Here is a 21219-nt window from a genome sequence, read left to right on the forward strand (position 1 = left end):
CGGCATTGTCTGAATTTTCAAGAAGGCTGCTCGCCCAGTAAAAATGTTGCTAGGCGTGACAGTGACTGGGTGTGACAGTTACTTGGTTTTTGATTGTAAATATAAATACCCTTATGATAAAGCTTGGGAGTAACTGCACAGACTGCCCTGAAGAGAAACCTGGGGATAACCTGCATGGCACGGCAGATATTACCATAGGAAGCATGCTGCTGTCATTGCTATGTTACTGTGTATGTTCCTAGGTGTCTGAAGTGACAGCCTACAATGGAGGAAACGGGGTGGGGCTCAGTAGCCCTGTTTCTAGGGCAGGAGGCAGTCAGCGTCAAAAGCTGTGACGAGGAGCATCAGGGAAACCATTGCCCTTGATGACCAGCCCCTGCTGATAGTGGAGACCTGGGTTTTAAGTGTCTGCTGCAGGTGTTAGCCCTGAATTACAAATTCCCCTCCAGGACTACACTTAGCAGGAAGATCATCCCCAGTCTGTACAACCAGTCGCATCCAGGCTCTGCTAGCCAGCGTGGGGAACATGAGTACTTGCCTGTCCTACCCGTCTCTTTTTCCTTGTGGATAAAGTATACATGCTGTGAAACCTGCGGTGGGGGAGGGGCAATTTTCAAAACACATTTTCTGCAAAATACCAAAATAGGCTGCTTAGAATAAAGCTGAAGGAATGAGTTATCACAACCTCGGTTTTTGTAATATGGAGTACCACAAGACTCCATACTGTCATCAGTGCTATTTCAAATATATACGGAACCACTGGCCAGGATTATTGATGGAACATACTGCAAACAAATGATGGATGTGGATGGCATCTGGTTATATTGCAGCCTGGGGAATGAACATCAGGACAGACTGGAGTAACTCAGTGTTTGAGATCCGTAGAGGTCTGGCTGTCAGACAATAAGCTGTGCCTGAATCATGAAAAAAAAAGGAAACAATCTGGTTTTATAGGCCATCTCTAACAGCTTTATGCTCTGTAGTGCATTTGCAAACTAGAGCAGTCACGCCTAAGCAGGAGATAAACATTTTCAAACTTCTGTTAGATTTTCACTTGATAATACAAGCCCATATTGGAAGGATAGTCATGACACATTTTTTTTTCCATTTATGAAATGTTCAAGTTTGTGCTCTTTGAGGAAGGACTTAGTTAAAGTAGTCCTTCTTTCTGTTTGAGCCTTCTGAAGTATAAGCGTAATAGATTTCAGATCATTCAAAGCCCAGATGCTCGTTTGGGCTCAGGCATTAACATTTATGAACATATATCTTCTCTGGTCCTTCCATTGGCTACCAATTAGCCAGAAGGTTGAATTCAAATTAATTTTTCTAATCTTTAAGGTTCTGAAAATTTTTTGCCCTTCTTGAGCTAAGTATTCATCTGAATGCCGACTTTTCAATATCACCGGCACTTAGCTGGCTAAAATGTAACTAGTTAAGTTATGCACATTTTGGGGCATTCTGGAGTGGGGAATGATTTATCCGGGAAACTTTCCTGGCTAACTCCAATATTAGAAGTTAGCCGAATAAGGTTTTCGGCTATTTCTAATCGGCCCAGGAGCAGGTTTATCCAGTTAAGTGGCAATATTGCTGGTTAAGTGGCAATATTGTTTAAAAAAAAAAGTGCATGTGGGCCTGGCAGCATGATTCCCCATCCCCCACCACAATGTCCGAAAAATGGGCCCTGCCGATCAAAGCCTACCCTCCCTACCTGCCATATTCATTCAAACAACCTTAAAATTAGAAATAGTCTGGGTCCACTCACCGGCCCCCTGCCCCCAACCCTGTTAGCCAAAATCAGATAGCAGTGCCCACTCTTTTTCCTCTCATTTGCACTCTCCCAGCCATCTAGCACCTTACAAATCTCTTTCAGCTTCTGGGATCAAGGTATTCTTGTACCGTTCTCTGTGGCTTACAGCGTTGTTTTGATGGGAGTGGATCAACTCCCTTATGAAGAAAGGCTAAACAGGTTAGGGTTGTGCTAGAAAGATGTGGAATATAAAATTTTAAATACAAAATAAAAAAATAAGAGACAACTGAGAGGGGATATGATAGAGGCTGGCAAAATTAGGTGTGCTGCAGAACAGGCTATTAGTGAACACCCTGAAACTAAAATATTTGAGAAAGTATTTTGTCAGTCAGTGCACAATTAAGGTGTGGAACTTGTTGCCAGAAAATGTGGTTAAGGTTAGTATTATAATAGAATTTAAAAAAGGTTTGGACAAGTTTGGGGAGGACAGGTCCATAAATAATTATTTGCCAGACATTCATTTTTTCTCCATCTCTGAATTCCAGGGGAGATTAGCATGAAACAGGCTTTCATATTATGATTTGCCAGGTACTTCCGGGTAATCTGGACTGGCCAGTATGAGAGACAGGATGCTGAGGTTGATGGGTCATTGGTCTGACCCAGCATGGCATTTCTTTATGTCCTCAAGGTTGACCATGATATTGCAGAGTATTGAATGGGAGAAGAATGGCAGAAGAATGGGAGAAGGCAAATCTACTGTCTCCAGTACGAGGCCAGGAACGTGCTCAGGGAATCCGAAAACTGCAGGACCCTGTCGGCTTTAATGCACCCAGGGGTATCCTGAAAATAGAAGCGATTGGTGGCCCTCAAGGTCTGGAATTGGCAGGTGGAAGTCACAGTGAGGGGATTCAAGGACACATCTCTTCAGGACATAACAAAGATGAGAAAAAGGAAGATGACTCGAAAGCCTTCCTATGTGATGTAAGATCCATTGATCTGGTTCTTGCATTGTATGCTCAATTTATGTCTGCAGGGCTGTCTGCCAGGCTACATTTTCCAGTGGTTAACATGGATATACTTCATATGATGAACCGAGTAAAGGTCACGTGTGTCATAAAGATGATATTAGAGGGAATACAAAAAGAGACACAGATGGCTTTGGAAAATGGAAAAACATTTAAGACAGGACAGTGGATATTATTTGGAACAACATTCCTTCAAGCCTCCGACTAGAACCCTGTCTCATTACGTTCAGAAAAAAACTTAAGACGTGGCTATTCCACCAAGCCTTCGATGATCCTCCAGACAACCCTTAGTCTTCTTTTTCCTCACTTGGACGTAGAAGATTAAAGTCCTACATCCATTCAAACGAAGAACTCTGGCACTTACTGAATAAAGCATCTTTTGCATTAATCCAAATTCCTTTTGGACTATGCTTCTTTAATTATTTTTTGGCCTTTAACTTCCTTCCAGCTCTTAAGCTTCCCAAGTTTTTTACTCCTTGTTAAATGTAACTTTATCTTATTCTCTTTTGTTAATTACTTTTATTTATTGCTTCTGTTATACCCTTGTTTTATGTAAACCGATCCGATATGGTTTATTTACTATGAAGGTCGGTATAAAAAAGTGTTAAATAAATAAATAAATAAATATTGGCAATAATCTTCCTCTCTGTTCAGGACAGACCTGTAGCTTTCTAGCTCCTGAAGCAACTCTGTACTCAGGGAGAGAAACAGACTTTTAGTGTAACATTTCATAGGCCACAGGCCTCCTCCAGAGTGGGGCTCCCGTATACTCTTCAGTCAATGGTCAAAGCGATGTTTGGGGGTGGCTCTGGTTGTACCTCTCTACAAGTGTGACAATAAGCGGGCAGCATTGTTTGGTTAGTGCAAGTAAAAACAAAAAAGGTACAGTTAAATTAAAGTTGTTTGTAGAGGTCTGATCGCCAGTTGGTGAAATTCCTGCTGGCTAAATGGATTGATTCAATACCTTCATGATATGCATGTTTGGGGCAGAAGTTTGCAATGCGTCTCCTTGACTTGTACTTCTCCACATATGCAGTTTGGTGAATTGGTCATGCCCTATTTGTTCAGTTAGGGCCTGATTTTTAAAAATATTTATAATGCATAAAACATGGTTTTATTTGCATACATGGGCGATTGAAAACTGCCATGGGGGGCTATGCAAGAAAAAGTACACATAAAAGTGATTCACCTCATACTTTAACACACACTGCACTGGAAAGAGGTGTTCTGAGTGGGTGGCGCTGGGCAGGGATTGAATTGCTCTTCTGTATTAGGTGGAATATAAATAATTGTAAATAAATAAATATGGACCTATTTTGAATTTTTGAAAATATGCATGTAAGTGTACTTGCACACATTTACACCTACTCACAACTAATAGGGGGCGGCGAAGAGCAGCCATGTGGGGCTGCGAGTGGAGCCTATCCCCCTCATGGTTGAGAGAAGTAGAGACTTGATGGGCCACGAGCAGTGCCCATCCTGCTCGCAGACGAGAAAAGCAGACACTCGGCGGGCCAGGAGCGGTGTCTCAGTGAATGAGGTCAGAACCGGGGGAGGGGGGGCGGGCACAAGGCAGAAGGTTTGCCTAGGGCGCCTAACACTCTTGCACTGGCCCTGGCTGCAATCTGCGCATACACTCTAATTTTCAAAGCGAACATAATTATATGTCCGCTTTGAAAATTTGAGCTAAAGACTGCGTGTACTTTGTACACGCAAACTTTAACCCTCCATGGACTGCTAATAATTACTTCTAAATAGATGCATAGTCCATGCCCCATAAAGATGTGGTTAAATATGGGCCAACTTTTATTTTGCAGGCAGAAACTTAAAAGTTCGATGGTGAGATTGTAAACCACATTGTTGGGCATTCTTGCTGCAGACCAGATTTCATGCCCTTAAAATCCAGACTGTTTGATAAAATTGGAAGTGTATGTGACCAGGGAAGTTTTTTTGACTGGAGTCTACATGATGGTAGAAAGGTCATACAATGGGAGTTCAAGGTCAGCCCTGATCTTTTTGTACTCAAGTATGGCTAAGTCGCATCTCACTGTGGAGAAAGTGTTATTCAATTTTTTTTAGAGTGCCTGTTACTATCCTTGTTCGCTTTTGTTTTCATGTATCATGTGTGTCAGCTTTCCTACCAGAAGGGAGTGCAGTGTTCAGCTATAGGAAAGTACCAGACTTTGCATTGATCTATGGCGGGTAGGAATATCATTTCACCAGGCTGTGCCAGCAAGCTTTTTCTGGGGAAGATAATAATGAAAGCTGCGAAAATCTGAGTTTTAAAACTTGCATGACTAGTCTGTGGTAAAAGTACATGTGTTATTCTACAACATGCACACTTTATCCGCAGATTGCAGCGGCGGTCCTGGGGACAGGGAATTGAACAATGTGCATAGCTTTGTATCGAAAAATTATACCCAGAGAAAACAGATGGAGATCTCTGCTAGTAATTTTTCACTGGTCAATAATTGTTTTATTATGTGTGTAAAAAGTACCTTCAGAATTTGCCCCCAGGTACCCAGTTTTGATTAAGTATGCCATAATATTTACTCTTCTTGCTGACTTTTTGGCAGTAATTTTCAGGTGCTGGCTTTTGTAGGCCGATTAAATGCTTTTGTTGTGTCTTTGCCTTTCCTAATTTCCTCAGCCTAAGCCCACCAAGGGCCGAATGCGCATTCACTGCCTGGAGAATGTGGACAAAGCCCTACAATTTCTGAAGGAGCAGAAGGTACACTTGGAGAATATGGGCTCCCATGACATCGTGGATGGAAACCACCGGCTAACCCTTGGCCTTATCTGGACCATCATCCTCCGCTTTCAGGTACAGAGGGGGGAGGGCTGGGGGTTGAGGGACAGGCCAGTTTTCCTCCCTTCCTAATTGGTGGAATAAAAATGATATTTTTTCCTTCTCCCCCACTATACTTCAGATTCTGTCATGTTAGCTGCAGGCCAGTTCCTAAAGTATTTATTTATTTAAAAATGTATAGCCCACCTTATCTATGATACTTGGTGGGTTACAATAAAACACTCATGAAAGTATAACATTAAGAAATTCAAATAATAAATAACAATAAAACAAGTATAAAAGGAACAAACATAAAAAACCATAAATTGCTGCCATTAGCTTATCTAATTCTGCTTATATCACATGAACTTCTGACCCTACTGGGACCAAAAGATAGACCAAAGATACAAATCAAATCTTAAAACCAATTAGACTTGCCCAAAAGCTTGTTGGAATAAATGAGCTTTCAATAACTTCCCAAATCTTACTGGGTATTACACTCAAAAGTAAAGGGCACAAGAAGATAATGTGCAGGAAGTTGGGGGAAATTGAGATCTGCATGCAATGAAAAGGGAGGGAGAGGTAAGTCAGCCTGTCCCTTATGACTTAGAGATTGTTAGTGATTGTAGGCTGGAATGTGTGGAACTGTGGTCCACGCCCATGGTTATTTTGCCAGGGTATGACTTTAGTTAATCAGCAGCCACTTCTTGATACAACTGTGAGTAGAATTTTCAAAGCCATTTATGTTGTAATTAATGAGTAAAGTTCCTAAACTGGTTGTCTGAAAGTTGCCCTCTTCAGTACAATTTAATGTATGCACATTGTTTCACAATGTATGAACTTTTAGACACATTCAGAGGAGGGGTTCCTGGGTCATGCTTTGGCTAAGATTAGAAAATAACACACATTTTCAACTCTATGTGCCTTATTTTAAGAACATAACAACATACATTTGCCATACTGGGTCAGACCAAAGGTCCATCAGGCCCAGCATCCAGTTTCCAACAGTGGCTAATGCAGGTCACAAGTGCCTAGTAGGATTCCAAAAGGTCAACAGATTCCATGCTGCTTATTCCAGGGATAAGCAGTGGATTTCCCCAAGTCCACTTTAATAATGGTTTATGGACCTTTCTTCTAGGAACTTCTCTAAACCTTTTTTAAACCCAGCTACATTAACATCTTCCAGCAACGAATTCCAGAGTTTAATTATGTGTTGAGTAAAAAAATATTTTCTCCAAAGACAAGCAAGATGGTAGTCCTCACACATGGGTGACATCATCAGATGGAGCCCCGATATGGAAAATGTATGTCAGTGTTTCTAGAACTTTGATTAGGCACAATGAGCATGTTCAGCATGCCCTATACCAGCGGTTCTCAACTGGTGTGTTGCCAAGAACACACAGGTGTGTCGCCACACTTCCCAGTCCCCCGCTGACCCAACTGCTCTCCCTACCCAAGCAAAATAGGTCCTCCATCCGCGCTTAAAATGCTGATAGCCCGGGCAGAACGCGGCAGGACAGCTGGAGTCAGCGGCACCAGCATGCTCTCTTCTTCCCGTGCCCCGGAAGAGGAAGTGGTGAGCAGCAGGTACGTGCGTGGGAAGAAGAGACCATGCTAGTGCGGGCAGCATCGGCCCGAATAAAAGAAGAGAGGCGCGGCCTGAAGGATGAGCAGCACAGCTCAGAGTAAAATGAGGAACAGTGTCAACCCTCGCGGCCAATGAGACTCCTTTCTCCACCTGGGCTGAAAATGAAGAAGGTTGCTGCTACCTTTAGGGTTGGGAGGAGGCTGCTGCTGCCGCTAGTTTGGGGGGGGGGGAAGAGAGTGGGTGAATGAGCAAGCATGTAAGTGTTTGAGATCCTGTGTGTGTGTGTGGGTGTGAGTGAAATAGCATGTATGTGAATGAATAAGAGCCTGTATATGTGAAAGAGAGTATGTGTGTGATTGAGAGCTGGTTTAGGTGAGGGAGCATGGGAGTATGTGATTGAGAGCCTGTGTGTAAATGAGAGAAAGAGAGAGAGCATGTGTGTCTGTGTGTGACTGAGAGCTGGTTTAGGTGAGAGAGTATGTGATTGAGAGCCTGTGTGAAAGTGAGATAAATAGACAGCATGTGTGGCTGTGTGTGATTGAGAGCTGGTTTAGGTGAGGGAGCATGTGAGTATGTGATTGAGAGCCTGTGTGTAAATGAGAGAAAGAGAGAGAGCATGTTTGTAAGCATGTGAATGAGAGTCTGTGTGTGAGAGAAAAAGACAGCATGTATGTATGTGATTGAAAGCCTGTGTGTGTAAGTGTGAAAAGATAGACAGCATGTGTGTAAATGTGTAATTAAGAGCCTATATAAGTGAGAGAGAAAAAGCATGTGTATATGTGAGCGATTGAGAGCCAGTGTGAGAGAGAGAGGAGAAAGTTGCAAGCAAACTATCCCTCCTCCTTCTAAAACAAAACAATCTCAGCTATACTAACATCCTCCAGCAAAGAATTCCAGAGTTTAATTATGTGTTGAGTAAAAAAATATTGGATATCAAACGTTCCCAGGTATGCAGAGCAAAACATTTTCTCATTCCTTATTATTTTTCATTACTGGGTCTTTGTGTCTGCTATTTTGAAATATTTTATTGGTATCTAGAAATCTTTTATATGAGTTTTTAATTATTGGATATTCCATTCATCAGCTGTTTTGAAATAATCTGTTCTTTTTGTTAGTATGGTTTTACTGCTACTGATTTTATATTTCTTGATTTGTTTTATAAGGATGGGTGATGTTTCTTTTTTTCCTTTGTTACACTGCATACAGAGACTCTGGTTTGTTGCGGTTTCGAATTCAGTTTTTGTCTGCGTGCTTCTAGTTATGCGTTTTGGTCTCTTTATTCTTTGTTAGGTGAGGGTCAGCACATGTGATTCAGATGAGGTTTTCTGCTGGCGTGTAGTTTCTGTGTAGGGCTCTATAGCAGCCTGACTCCATTTTCCTAATATGAGATGAATTGGTGTCTTAAGGCCTGGTGTAATATTTTCAGTGTTGCCTTTTCTTAGGTAAGGTGGTTACTGTTTAAGTGCTGGAAATTGGTGCTGTTTTGGTGTGGGATGTTTACTATTTATGCAATTTCTGTTCAGACAGAATATGTATGTTTTCCTTGTGTCATTCTTAACAATAAAAATAATATTGGACCTTTATTTTTTATTTCCACTGTGAATTGTAATGAGCAGTGAGTAACACATGTGAGCGTGGTCTGTCAGGTGTGTCACGATGGGAAAAAGGTTGAGAATACTGCCCTATACCATGCTTCTACATGGGGTCCCTCTTCAGTCTCTCTTTTTCCATGGAGCAGGAAGCCTCGCGGTGTGGGTGACCTCACTTTTGGTTGTTTTTAGCTTTGTGGAAAACTCCTTTTCTCGCAATTTTTGTGGGTTTTTCACGTTATTCCATTGCTGGGTCCCTCTTGGTGCTTTCCCATAGTGTTCCTAGAAAGCAATAAGTAAGGCGATCTATAAAAGCCATGAGGATAAACAAAGTAGAATAGATGCCAAATGTCCTTAAAGGTACTTTATTTCAATGGAGATGAATTGCATTAAAAATGCCTGACTCTGGCTGACCCATGTGTGAGGACTAAATCCCTGCTGTCCTCAGAGAATACCTGTTACAGGTAAGCAACTCTGCTTTCTCCTATTTGTCTTAAATATATCACCTAGTAACTTCATTGAATGGCCTCTAGTCTCTATACTTTATGAATGAATAAACAACCTATTCGTGTTTATCTGTTCCACTCCACTCCACTCATCCCTGGGAAGGGACACAGAGGCACAATCGCTTGCTCATGAGAGAGAGAGTGAGCCCTTGGCCCAGGAGGTGACTCGGAGGAGCCCCAAGACACACCCCGAGGGAGGTGAGCGAGTACAGGCATGGGCGAAGCAAGAACACAGGAGTAGGACGAAGCAGGGTGAGCCCCCCGCTGAGCCACATGCATGAGTGAGGTCAGACGGAGGCAGAGGGCTGGATCAAAGAGGCAAGGAACCAGAGCAGTGGGACTCCGGATCCTAGAGCATGAAAGAGTCAGAGTACATAGGGGAAGCGAGGACTCCTGGAACTTGGACAAGACGAGGACTCCTGGATTTAGACGAGATGAGACTCTGGAGACTTGGACTAGATGAGGACTCCTGGACTTAGACGAGACTCTGGAGACTTGGACGAGTCGAGACTCTTGGAACATTGAAGAGACGAGACTCTTGGGACTTGGAAGAGGCGAGACTCTTGGGACTTGGAAGAGACAAGACTCTTGGAGTTGGACGGTGCTGTCCCTCAGGGCGCCCTACACAGCCCGAAGTGGACTGGTCACGGACCACCTTGTCCTGCTGCACGCCCTACACAACCTGGAAGGCTGGTCATGGACCACGCGGAGAGCGGAACATGCACAAAATGGAGAAGAGAGTCCAGGCAGTGCTTGAGAGAAGTCCAGCCGGAAGGGATACCAGTTACCTGAAGTCAGACACCGAATGAGACGGATTTACTCCTAAGAAGGTCGGCTGGAGACAAAGTCCGGTGGACGGCAAGGCTGCTAGTGGATTCTTCAGGATCGAGATGACGAGTGATGGAAGACAGTACACAAGAGAAGGTACCTCAGGACACAAACCATCTGGACATCTGGACACCTGGATCTCTGAACGAGTGGACATCTGGACATCTAGGCAACAGTACAGAATCAGCAGCCAAATGTCCCAATAAGAAATCTTTATTGAATGGAAACAAAATCTTTCAGTGGGGCTGCGTCAGGGGCTACAATATACAATAAATGACACATACGAATAAAGTGATATTGAATGTATTCCTTTTTTAATTTTATATGTCACACCACATATATCCATGTTACCATTTTATATGTCTATTTTATATGTTGTTTAAAGAATGTTTTTATTATTATTTGTATTCTTATTTGTATTCTTATTTAATTATTTATCCGTATGTGTCATTTATTGTATATTGTAGCCCCTGACGCAGCCCCACTGAAAGAGGGCGAAACTCGGCCTGAGTCGGACTTGTTTGCAAGATTTTGTCTCCATTCAATAAAGATTTCTTATTGGGACATTTGGCTGCTGATTCTGTACTGTTACCCTCACGGCTTTGTTTGGCAGCCTCCCTTGCTGTTTTTTCAGTCCATCTGGACATCTGGGCATCTAGGCATCCAGAACGTCAAGGACATCTAGGTACAGACGAGGAACCCCGAGGCTTCAGGAAGGGAAGCCGAGGCTGGAACATACCACGAGGATGATCTGATGAGGGACGAGACCCAGAGCGTCGGACGGAGACATCAAGAACGAGAAGACATGGAACATGAAGTCTTCCGGACAGGAGCAGCAAGATGGACAACGATGGAAGCGGTGGAACTCCATGGATGAAGGAGAAGCTCCATGGAGTGTGTAACTCCATCCGAAGGCCCTGAGGAACTGAAGCAGGGCCTTCTTATAGGGCAGGTCCAGGAAGTGCCCTAAGGACGTCATCTGGAGGGCCGAAGGGTGCTTCCTGCTTCTGGCCCTTTAAAGGAGGAAGAAAGGCGCTCGCCTGTGCCTAGAGGAAGCCCCGGAGGAAGGAGGGAGGAGCCAAGGGCTGCAGCGGCGTCCTGCCGAATGGAAGAAGAGAGAGCAGGCGGAAGGCGGCTCCTGCTGCGAAGAGGAGCTACGCTGGGGGCGACCTCCTGCCCCGAGGATGAAGAGACTGCGGCGGCGGCTCCCTGCCGCTGAAGAGGACTCTGATGGTGGCACTCAGTCCGCGAAGAAGGAGGGAATCCCGGCGGGGACTTCCCTTGTAGGAGGAGTTGGTGACACGACTCCAGCTGCGCGGGAGGAGAGCGGCAGCAGGCCACTCCGAGGAACGCTGGCGGCGGCAGCCACCAGCTGTGACGAGGTGCAGCAGCGTTGGGCCGGCACGGGAGAGGAGGTGAGAGCCGGCCCACGGGATGGGGTCCACGGACAGGATCGTAACAATTATTTTATAGACCTGTATAATATCTCATCTCAGCTATCTCTTCTTCACACTGAAGAGCCTTAATCTCTTTAGCCTTTCCTCAAAGAGGAATCGTTCCATCCCCTTTATCATTTTGGTCGTCCTTCTTTGTACCTTTTCTAATGCTGTGCCTTTTTTAGGATGTAGTGACCAGAACTGAACAAAATACTCAAGGTGTGATCACACCATGGAATGATACAGAGGCATTATAGTACTCTCCATTTTATTCTCCATTCCTTTCCTAATAATTCCTTGCATTCTATTTGCTTTCTTGGCTGTCACTGCTCACTGAGCAGAGGATTTCAACATATTATCTATGATGATGTCTAGATCCTTTCCCTGGGTAGTGACTCTGAAAGTGGAACCTTGCATTGTGTAGCTATGTTTTGGGTTGCTCTTCCCTAATGCATCACTTTGCACTTCTCTACATTAAGGGGCGGATTTTCAGAGCCCTGCTCGCCGGTAAGCCTATTTTACATAGGCCTACCGGCGCGCGCAGAGCCCCGGGACTCGCGTAAGTCCCGGGGTTTTCGGAGGGGGCGTGTCGGGGGCGTGTCGGGGACGGTCCCGGTCGTCGCGGCGTTTTCGGGGCATGTCGGCAGCGTTTTGGGGGCGGGTACGGGGCGTGGCTACGGCCCGGGGCGGTCCGGGGGCGTGGCCGCGCCCTCCGTACCCGCCCCCAGGTCGCGGCCCGGCGCGCGGGGATTTACGCCTCCCTCTGGGAGGCGTAAATCCCCCAACAAAGGTAAGGGGGGGTATAGACAGGGCCGGGCGGGTGGGTTAGGTAGAGGAAGGGAGGGGAAGGTGAGGGGAGGGTGTTAGAGGATTCCCTCCGAGGCCGCTCCGATTTCGGAGCGGCCTCGGAGGGAACGGGGGTAGGCTGCGCGGCTCGGCGCGCGCCAGCTATACAAAATCCATAGCCTTGCGCGCGCCGATCCAGGTTTTTTAGTAGATACGCGCGGCTCCGCGCGTATCTACTAAAATCCAGCGTACTTTTGTTTGCGCCTGGAGCGCAAACAAAAGTAGGCTATTCGCGCTCCTTTTAAAATCCGCCCCTAAATGTCATCTGCCAGTTGGATGCTCAGTCAACCAGTCTTAAAGGTCCTCTTGCAAATTTCTCACAATCCTCTGGGAATGTAACAACTTTGAATAATTTTGTATCATCAGCAAATGTGATCACCTCACTCATCATTCCCATATCTAAGTCATTTATGAATATGTTAAAAAGCAGCGGACCTAGTACAAATCCCTGAGATACTCCCCTATTCAACTTTCTTCATTGAGAAAATTGACCATTTAGTCCTACTCTCTGTTTTCTAACTTTTAACCAGTTCTCAATCCACGACTGAACATTACCTCCTATCCCATGACTTTTTGATTTCCTCAAGAATCTCTCATGAGGTACTTTGTCAAACACTTTCTGAAAATCCAAATTCACTATATCAACTGGCTCACCTTTATCCATGTTTATTCTTGCCTTCAATAAAATGTAGCAATTTGGTGAGGCAAGACTTGCCTTGGCTAAATCAATATTGACTTTGACCCTTTAAACTATGTCTATCTATATGCGCAGTAATTTTGTTCTTCAGAATGCTTTCAACCATTTTTCCCAGCATTGGCATCAGGCTCACTGGTCTGTAGTTTCCCAAATCACCTTTGGAACTCTGTTTAAAAACCGACATTACATTGGCCACCCTCCTATCTTCAGGTACCGTAGCTGATTTTAATGAGAGTTTGCAGATTACCAACAGTATGTCTGCAATTTCATTTTTCAGTTCTTTCAGAACTCTGGGATGTTTACAATCTGGTCCAGGTGATTTTTTTACTCTTTAGTTTTTCAATTTGTCCTAGTATATCTTCCAGGTTCACTGAGATTTGTTTCTTTTCCTCTGAATCATCACTTTTCAACATCATTTCTGGCATGGGTATCTGCTTTACATTTTCCTCAGTAAAGAATTCATTCAATCTCTCTGCTATGGCCTTATCGCCCCTTAGCATCCTTTTTACCCCTCAATCATCTAATGGTCCAAATGACTCCCTCGCAGACTTTTTGCTTCAAATGTATGAGTTTTTTCTTCCACAGCAAGCTTCATTCTTTGCCTTCCTTATCAGTGCTATGCATCTAAGTTACCAGTGATTATGCTGTTTCCTGGTTTTTATTTTAGGATCCTTTTTCTATTTTTTGAAGGATGTTCTTTTGATGCCAGAGTTGCCAGTGGAATGAAAGAAGGCGGAGGTATTTTAGGAGATTAGAATTTGCACATGGAAGTTGTGCACAAAGAGGATGCATTTTGGCATAGCTCTTTGGCAACAGGTCTGCCTATAGCAGGCCCTATAGGGCTTTGTAGGTGGCTGATAGTGGGCAGGCTGAGGGGAGGAGCTCATGTTCTCATGGTTCAAGACTTGGATGGTGGCAGTGGAAGGAGGGGGAGGGGAGACACTGGAGAGTGTTGGTTGGGCTTTACATATCTTCCCTTGTCTGCTGCTTCTGCTCCTCACCCAGTGGGCCTGATCTTCAGGGCCTTGCAGATGCTGGCTGAGGGAAGGAGCCCTCTTTCTCATGGCTTAGATTTCATGGCGTAATTTTGAATCTTTCAGCTCAGTCTGTTCTTTACTTAAAAACACCTGGGCTACTTTAGCATTTATTGAAACCTCTTTTTTTGGAATCTCCTAACTTTCCTGTTTTGTTAGTCTCCTTCAAAGATACATCATTCTGAACCATGCACTTCTGAGCAACTTTTGGCTTTCCCTCATCAACTAGTTTAAAAGCTGTGCAGTCTCCTTTTTTACTCCTGGTTTCACTCTGGTTAAGGTAGAGCCCGTCCCATCAGAATCCTCCGCAGTTCCTAACAAATCTGAAACTCTTTTTTCCTTACCATCATCTTATCCATGCATTGAGACTATGGAGCTTGGCCTGCCTCTGTGGTCCTGCGCATGGAATGGGGAAGTATGTTTGAGAATGCAACCTTGGAGGTTGTGGATTTCAGTTTCCTACATAAGATCCTAGATTTAGCCTCCAGAACCTCCCTCCTGCACCTTCCTATGTTATTGACACCCACATGTGCCATTACGGTTAGCTCCTCCCCAGCACTCTCTAAAATCTTATCTGGTGGCACATGGGGTCCTCTACCTTCGCATCAGGTAGGCAAGTTACCAAGCAATCCAGCCACCCAGCTATCTACATTTCTAACGATTGAATCACCCACTCTAACAGCCACCCTAACCCTTCCTTTCTGGGCACATGAGCCTGGGGACACATCCTCTATGTGAGAGGATAAGGCATCACTTGACTGGTAGGTCCTAGCTACAGGATCTCTTCCTACCACACAAAGGAGATGGTCTCCTGCCAGGTGATCTTGTTCCTCCAAAGCAGCACAAGGTCTGTTTGACTGGAATTGAGGACCACTCTACTATGTCCTTGAGGGTCTCTTCTGTATACCTCTCTGTCTGCCTTAGCTTTCCCAGGTCTGCTTCTCTGTTCTCCAGGCTCATTCTCTGAGAGCCAGGAGCTCTTTGCACTGGGTGCACACATACAACACCTCACTAACAGGTAGATAATTATTCATGTAGCACTCAATGGAAAAGACTGGATAGCCCCTTAACTTGCTGCTGGATTTCTATCTGCATCTTAATTTTATTAAGTTGCTAAAAGTTTTAAAGCTGATTATGGAGAAGGTATAACTCTCAATTTAAGAGGCTTTAAATTGTTTGGTGTATTTTAAAATCTAGCTGGGTAATGCATCAAGCCGCGGTACAAACTTACATTGTAAGCCCTGTGGGGCTAGGGAAATACCTACAGTACCTGAATGTAATCCACTTTGAACTGCTGAAAAAGTGCGAAAAGCGGAATATAAAAATCTAAATAAAAATAAATAGTGCTCTAATGTGTGCTAAACAGCATATAATGCGCGACCTGACTTTATCCCAGCCATGTGGCTGGGGCAAGGTCGAGAATTAGATCCAGGCAATGTGGCTGGGGTCTTGGCCCCAACAAGGGACCTGCTCTTTATTTTAAAGATTTGGGGGATGCCTGGAGGTGGGGGTGGGGAAACAGTGAACCCCCAATGACTATTCTTAGACCTTTGGGGGGGGGATGGGAATGGGGGTAGGGAGGCACTGATCCCTCAATGCTATTCTTACATCATTGGGGGGTGGGGGGGGGAGTGGGGTGGAGGGCACTGAACCCAGTGACTATTCTTATACCTTTGGAAGGGGGTGGGTTGGCCGGGTCCATCGCCTCACGGGCTCTTTACTCAACGTTTTAACTTTTGGGAGGCATGGCTGCCTCGAGTGACAGCCCTGCATTGAGCAGGGGGTTAGCCCTGACCCCTGCTCAACCTTTTTTCTTCAGTAGGCACTTTTTAAGTGGCTGGCCCTTTAAGGCAAAGGCGGTCCCTTGAGGTTGGGGCCGCCATCGCGTTAAAGGGCTGCTAGCCGCGTTCTTTTGTCCAATGTGTTTGACTGCAAGATAAAAGAACACAGAGCCATAGAGCTGTGATATTTTTTCAGAGGAGGGCCTCACAATTGTGTCAACACTTCCCCGCGATGGTGGGATCCCTCCCGTGAAAATAAATCACGACTTAGTGCACCTAGGCCATAGTCTGTAAGGGTTCTGACAGGAAGTGAGCATATATCTGAGGAAAGCCTTCTGAAAGGGGGAGTTCTCAGGCAGGTTGAGCTGGTAACCTGGTTAGGGGACTCAAGTTAGGAAAGCAGCAGGCAGAGTAAAAAGCTAAACTGCTCATGAAGAGAGGAGGAGGAGCAGGAATGAGGGTTAGGATGTCAGGACTGAGGATGCCTTGGTCAGGGCTAGGAGTCTGAGAGTGAGATACTACACTGGCAGGATTTCTGTTTACTTGATAATTAGGGGCAGTCAGCTGTTGGGAAGCTGGCAAGGGACAAGTTAAAGTACAAGCTCTGAGTGCCGCAGTGCAAAAAGTCACACTATCCTAGAATTGGGATGTTAGCTGCCTGTTTAAACACCCTCTTGTGTTAAGCCATATAAAAAGCCTGTGTCTGGCAGGCTGAGATCCTAACTGGAAACAAGCAGCATTTAAAACAGTATTTGAGCATCCAGCCTTGTCTCTAGGATGGGGAGAAAAGATGAGCTCCTGTCCCAAAGAGTTGACTAAAAGAGACTTTCCTATGAAAGGCAAGAAGGGAGAAAGCCACTTAAAAAAAAACAATGAAGTATATATTCAAAGCGGTTTGTCCAAATAAGTTCAGACTTAGGTGGATAAACCATAAGATTTCAATTTCCTGCTGTGCTGACCACTGTTGATTTTTCTGAATAAATCAGGAGCATTCTAGGGCAGGACTAACGTATCTGGTTAATGCCAGAATTCAGTGTTATCTGGATAAGTCTGGTCATGCCAAACACTAGTCATAAAGTTATCTAGATTACTTGGACTTTATCCAGGTAATTGCAGCGGAATGCATATCTGACTGCGTTCTGATGAATATATGAGCAAAGGTTTCCAGATAATTTTACCCAGATAACTTACCTGCATTCCATGCTTCTGAATAAGGACCTCAGTCCCACAAATGGATTCAGCTAGCTAGTCTGATTCCCTCAGGAGCACACGTCACACAGCATGAATGAGACCCGCTAAAATACTACTCAGTGTTTTTCAAAAGGTCATTCTAAGGGTACCCATGGCAAGTTTTTACGTGAAAATGCATGTGTACTTTCTCTTTGAAAATTGGTGTAAATTCTGCAGCTAAAAAGTAACTGCAGACTTTGGCCCAATGCAGACAGCTTGGAAATAGCCTCAAAGCATAAAGTAAAGGTGATTCGCTGCATATGAGTGGTAGGCCGATACGAAGTTGCTGATTGGCTCTAATTCACCCCACTTATAGACTGGTTGCAGCCTAGCACCAGAGCTTCTATTCTTAGGCACTCTCATATCCACTTTAGTCTCAGAAAGTCAGCAAGGGCAGTATAAGATCAAAACATAGTACTATGCCCCGTCAGACGTAAAACTAACCTTCCTCCTAAAGAATACCTTGGCATGACTTGCACAGAAACTCTCTCTGTGATTAGCTGTTCCTGGTGTGTTGCTGTTGACATTTCAAGATCCGATTAGATGGTCTGTCTCCTCTTGGCATGCAAAGGTGTGCATTTTCAGAGGGATTTAGGAGCATCTATTACAGACTTAAATCAAGCTGGCTAAGGTTTGCTGGATAGTTTAGACCTCCACTTGACCAGATATGTTGTGGCTGAAAATCTGCTTAAGAAAACTGATAAAACATGGCATTCTGCCTCATGATGAATACTGGCCACAATGCACTGATGTTCTGCACTACTTAGCCAGACAATTAGTTAAGTGGAAGTAGCTGAATATCTGATCCCATTTAGCAGCTGCCACTTAGCTGGATAACTGCATATCTGGCTAAGTAGTTAGCTGGATAAGTGTCGGCCAGGGTATGGGTATTTCAGGGAGGATAAGTAGTGATATTCAAACTTATCCAATATAATTGGATAAGTTAGTTGGATAAGTTAGACTTGCTGAAAAGCAGGTCTAAAGTTAGCCGGATAAGACTTTGCAGGCTAACTAGTGATTTAATCGGGGATGTTTAGTGGCCTGGCCATGCTGCTGAATATCCCTTATAAATTAGCCAGCTAAGTCTTATCAGGCTAATTTACTTAAATGTTCATATTTGAATATCTACCCCAAAATGTATCCTGTAGCCAGTGGAACTGACCCTACATTTATGCCCATTCCTTGCTCAGATCCAGGACATAAGTGTGGAAACCGAGGACAACAAGGAAAAGAAATCAGCCAAGGATGCGCTACTGCTCTGGTGCCAGATGAAGACGGCAGGGTAAGGGGCATTTTGGGGATGCCACATATGCAAGTGAGGGATTATTTCTGAGGTATTTTACATCTAATTTTGAATGGCAGCCTAGGGGTATCTTATACTTAATTGAGGGGCATTCCAGTAGTAAGTAAGAACATACATGCCATATTGGGTTAGACTATGCTCCATTGAGTCCAGCATCCTGTCTCTGACAGTGGTCAGTCTGAGCCACAAGTACCCATCAGATGCTAAAAAAGTAGGTTTATTTCTTGTTGCTCACTCTCACGGATAAGTAGTATCTTTCCAAGTCTACCTAGCTAATAACTATTGTTGGACTTTTCCTCCAGTAACTCTTCCACACCCCTTTTAAACTACTCTGCTGGATACCTTGATCACATCCTCTGGCAATAAATATTTAAAAAATGCTTTCTCTGTGGACAAGCAGTAACAAACTCAGCCAAATAAGTGGGTGACATTATCCAACAATGTTGTGTCAGAACATACCAATTCTCACAGTTCAGAAGAAAAACTCTATTGAGCACGCTCAAAATTTCTCACATTGGTGTCATAGTGCGAGTCCCTCAGTCTTTTATCTGCTACTCGAACGGTCAGTTACTCTTTCTCTTTTCTGTGATTTTTCAGGTTTTTGGCTAGAGTTTCATTTATTTTTCCTCATTTTTTTTCAGTTCCTCATTTTTTGAGTAAAAAAAAGTAGATTACCTTTTTGATACTTAATTCCTCTGCATTCAGAGGCTATGCACCTCTACCAGCAGATGGAGATGGAGTAAAAGCTGACATAACGGACATATAGCCCTGCCCCGACATCAGCCTCCTAGTATTCTCCATCTCCAGCAGATGGTGGACATGCATTTCCCTACTGGGGATTGCATGAAAAAAAAAAAAAGAAAAAAGTTGAGAGCACCGCTTGTCTCCTGAGGTGATATTGGTGGGTCCCTCCCTCACTTGAGTGCCTTAAGTCCGGCAGCCTTTTTTTCAGGCATGGACATACAAAAGAAAGTGGTTGCAGGATGAGAGAGGCTCAGAGGTGAAGGCTTTCACCCTCTCCCTCTGTAGCTGGAGACCCAATCCTGTTGTCAACCAGGGAGGGCTGAGCTCAAGTAGAAAAAAAAAAAAAGGACGAAATTGAAAAAAGGCTAGGGAGGTTTTCTTCTCCCTATCTCGTTCTTACCAGATCTTCCTTCCTCAGAGTTGGTGTTTGACTTCCTCCTTCTCACGTCTCTGAAGAGTTTAGTGAGGTGTGGAGACAATGTAGGCTCGTGGAAGCAGAAATACGCAATAAGCAGCCTAATGTCCAAAATTTGAAAATTTATTATGTAGAATCAGAATATGCAATAGGCCCGACTCCAGCCGAGTTTCGCCCTCTTTCAATAGGGCTGCATCAGGGGAGCATTCAGAAACTGACTCGGTGAATGTTTTCTGAAGAGATCGCAGTGATTTGCACTACTGAGATCCTGAATACTTAACCCGCTGAAAGTGTTGCTGTACACCGAGTCAGTTTCTGAATGCTCCCCTGATGCAACCCTATTGAAAGAGGGCGAAACTCGGCTGGAGTCGGGCCTATTGCATATTCTGATTCTACATAATAAATTTTCAAATTTTGGACATTAGGCTGCTTATTGCGTATTTCTGCTTCCATGGCTTTATTAAGCAGCCTTCCTTGCTGTTTTGACAATGTAGGCTCGGCAGGTTGAGTAGCCTTTGGCTAGGCCCTGTGCCCAGGCTTGGTATATTTGGCCATGTGGTAGGCCATGGCAGTGCCTTTCGCTCACTTTTGTGTGCGCCTTCTCGCTGTGCAATGGTTTAGTGACATTGGCACACAAGTGTGTGCATAAGGCTGCAGCCTCTATTAGTGTGCGTACTTCTGTGGCCTGCCAATGTGCACGTATTGAGCTGTAGCTAAGTGCGTATTGCACGCATAGTTGAGCGTGTATTATGCGCTCACATACTGTGCATAGCTGAGTGCGAACTTGAACGTATATCTTATTGGGGAGCACTACAGACTGGTACAGCATGGCACCAGCGTCAAAGAAGTCTAAGTGCTTAGCGATTTGTGCTGCTTGCCATATAAGGGCGATACAGCTAGGGCTTTCTGCGAACCTGTGTCAGCGCTGCTTGGATGCTTGAGGTGATTTGCCTCCTACTGATTTTACTGATGCTGGTCCATCTCCTTGGTCAAAGGGGAGTGGGACTATAGGTGACACAACAAGGATGTCCTCTTCTTTGGTTGATCCAAAGGCAGAGACATCTTCAAGAGATTCTCACTCAGAGGATATCAGGTTTGAGTCTATGGGAACTGGTATGGATCCATTCTCCTTTTTCTGTGTGGAATTTTTCCAGGGACTTCAGACTTTTCTACAGGGGTGCCCTTCAGAGATAGTAATGCCTCCTGAATCAGGGTCGCATACTCAGGGACCCCACTTGTCTGCCACTGAGTGCAAATGCTGCGGTGTAGCAGTTCCTGATGGTGTTAAGGAGGATGTGGATCAAGATAACACTGACAATGATATGGGTCTCTCCCCTCTTGCGGAATGGGAAATTCCTCTGGATTTAGAGCCACATAGAACTCAGCTCTGTTTCTTTCATAGAGATGAGTTGCCAGGTCTGTTATCTCAGACTCTGAAGGTGCTTGGGGTGGCTGGGAGTGACCCTACGAGTACTCAAAAGAAGGACCCCATATTGGTCACCCTACGCAAAGCATCATGTTTCTTTCCCCTCCTGTATGCTATTCAAGAGTTGATTGATCTTAAATAGAGTGCGCCAGAGGCAAGCTTTAAAGGGGGGCATGCCTTAGCAGGTTTGTATCCCTTGGATCTGAAGGCAAGAGAGCAGTTGCGTTTTCCAAAGA

At 44.5% G+C, this 21219-nt stretch overlaps 1 protein-coding gene across 2 annotated transcripts in view; it reads left to right on the forward strand.

The window, feature by feature from the left end:
• The window catches only part of SPTBN2 (spectrin beta, non-erythrocytic 2), a 411931-nt gene that overhangs the window by 162022 nt on the left and 228690 nt on the right, over positions 1–21219 (forward strand). For both annotated transcript variants that reach the window (XM_029611250.1, XM_029611248.1), the window contains exons 3-4: positions 5423–5596; positions 18286–18377. In XM_029611250.1, the coding sequence (XP_029467110.1) occupies positions 5423–5596; positions 18286–18377 (266 nt within the window). The remainder of the gene's footprint in view (positions 1–5422; positions 5597–18285; positions 18378–21219) is intronic.

This window comes from Rhinatrema bivittatum, chromosome 8, assembly GCF_901001135.1.
Source record: "Rhinatrema bivittatum chromosome 8, aRhiBiv1.1, whole genome shotgun sequence".
Taxonomy (NCBI): Eukaryota; Metazoa; Chordata; class Amphibia; order Gymnophiona; family Rhinatrematidae; genus Rhinatrema; species Rhinatrema bivittatum.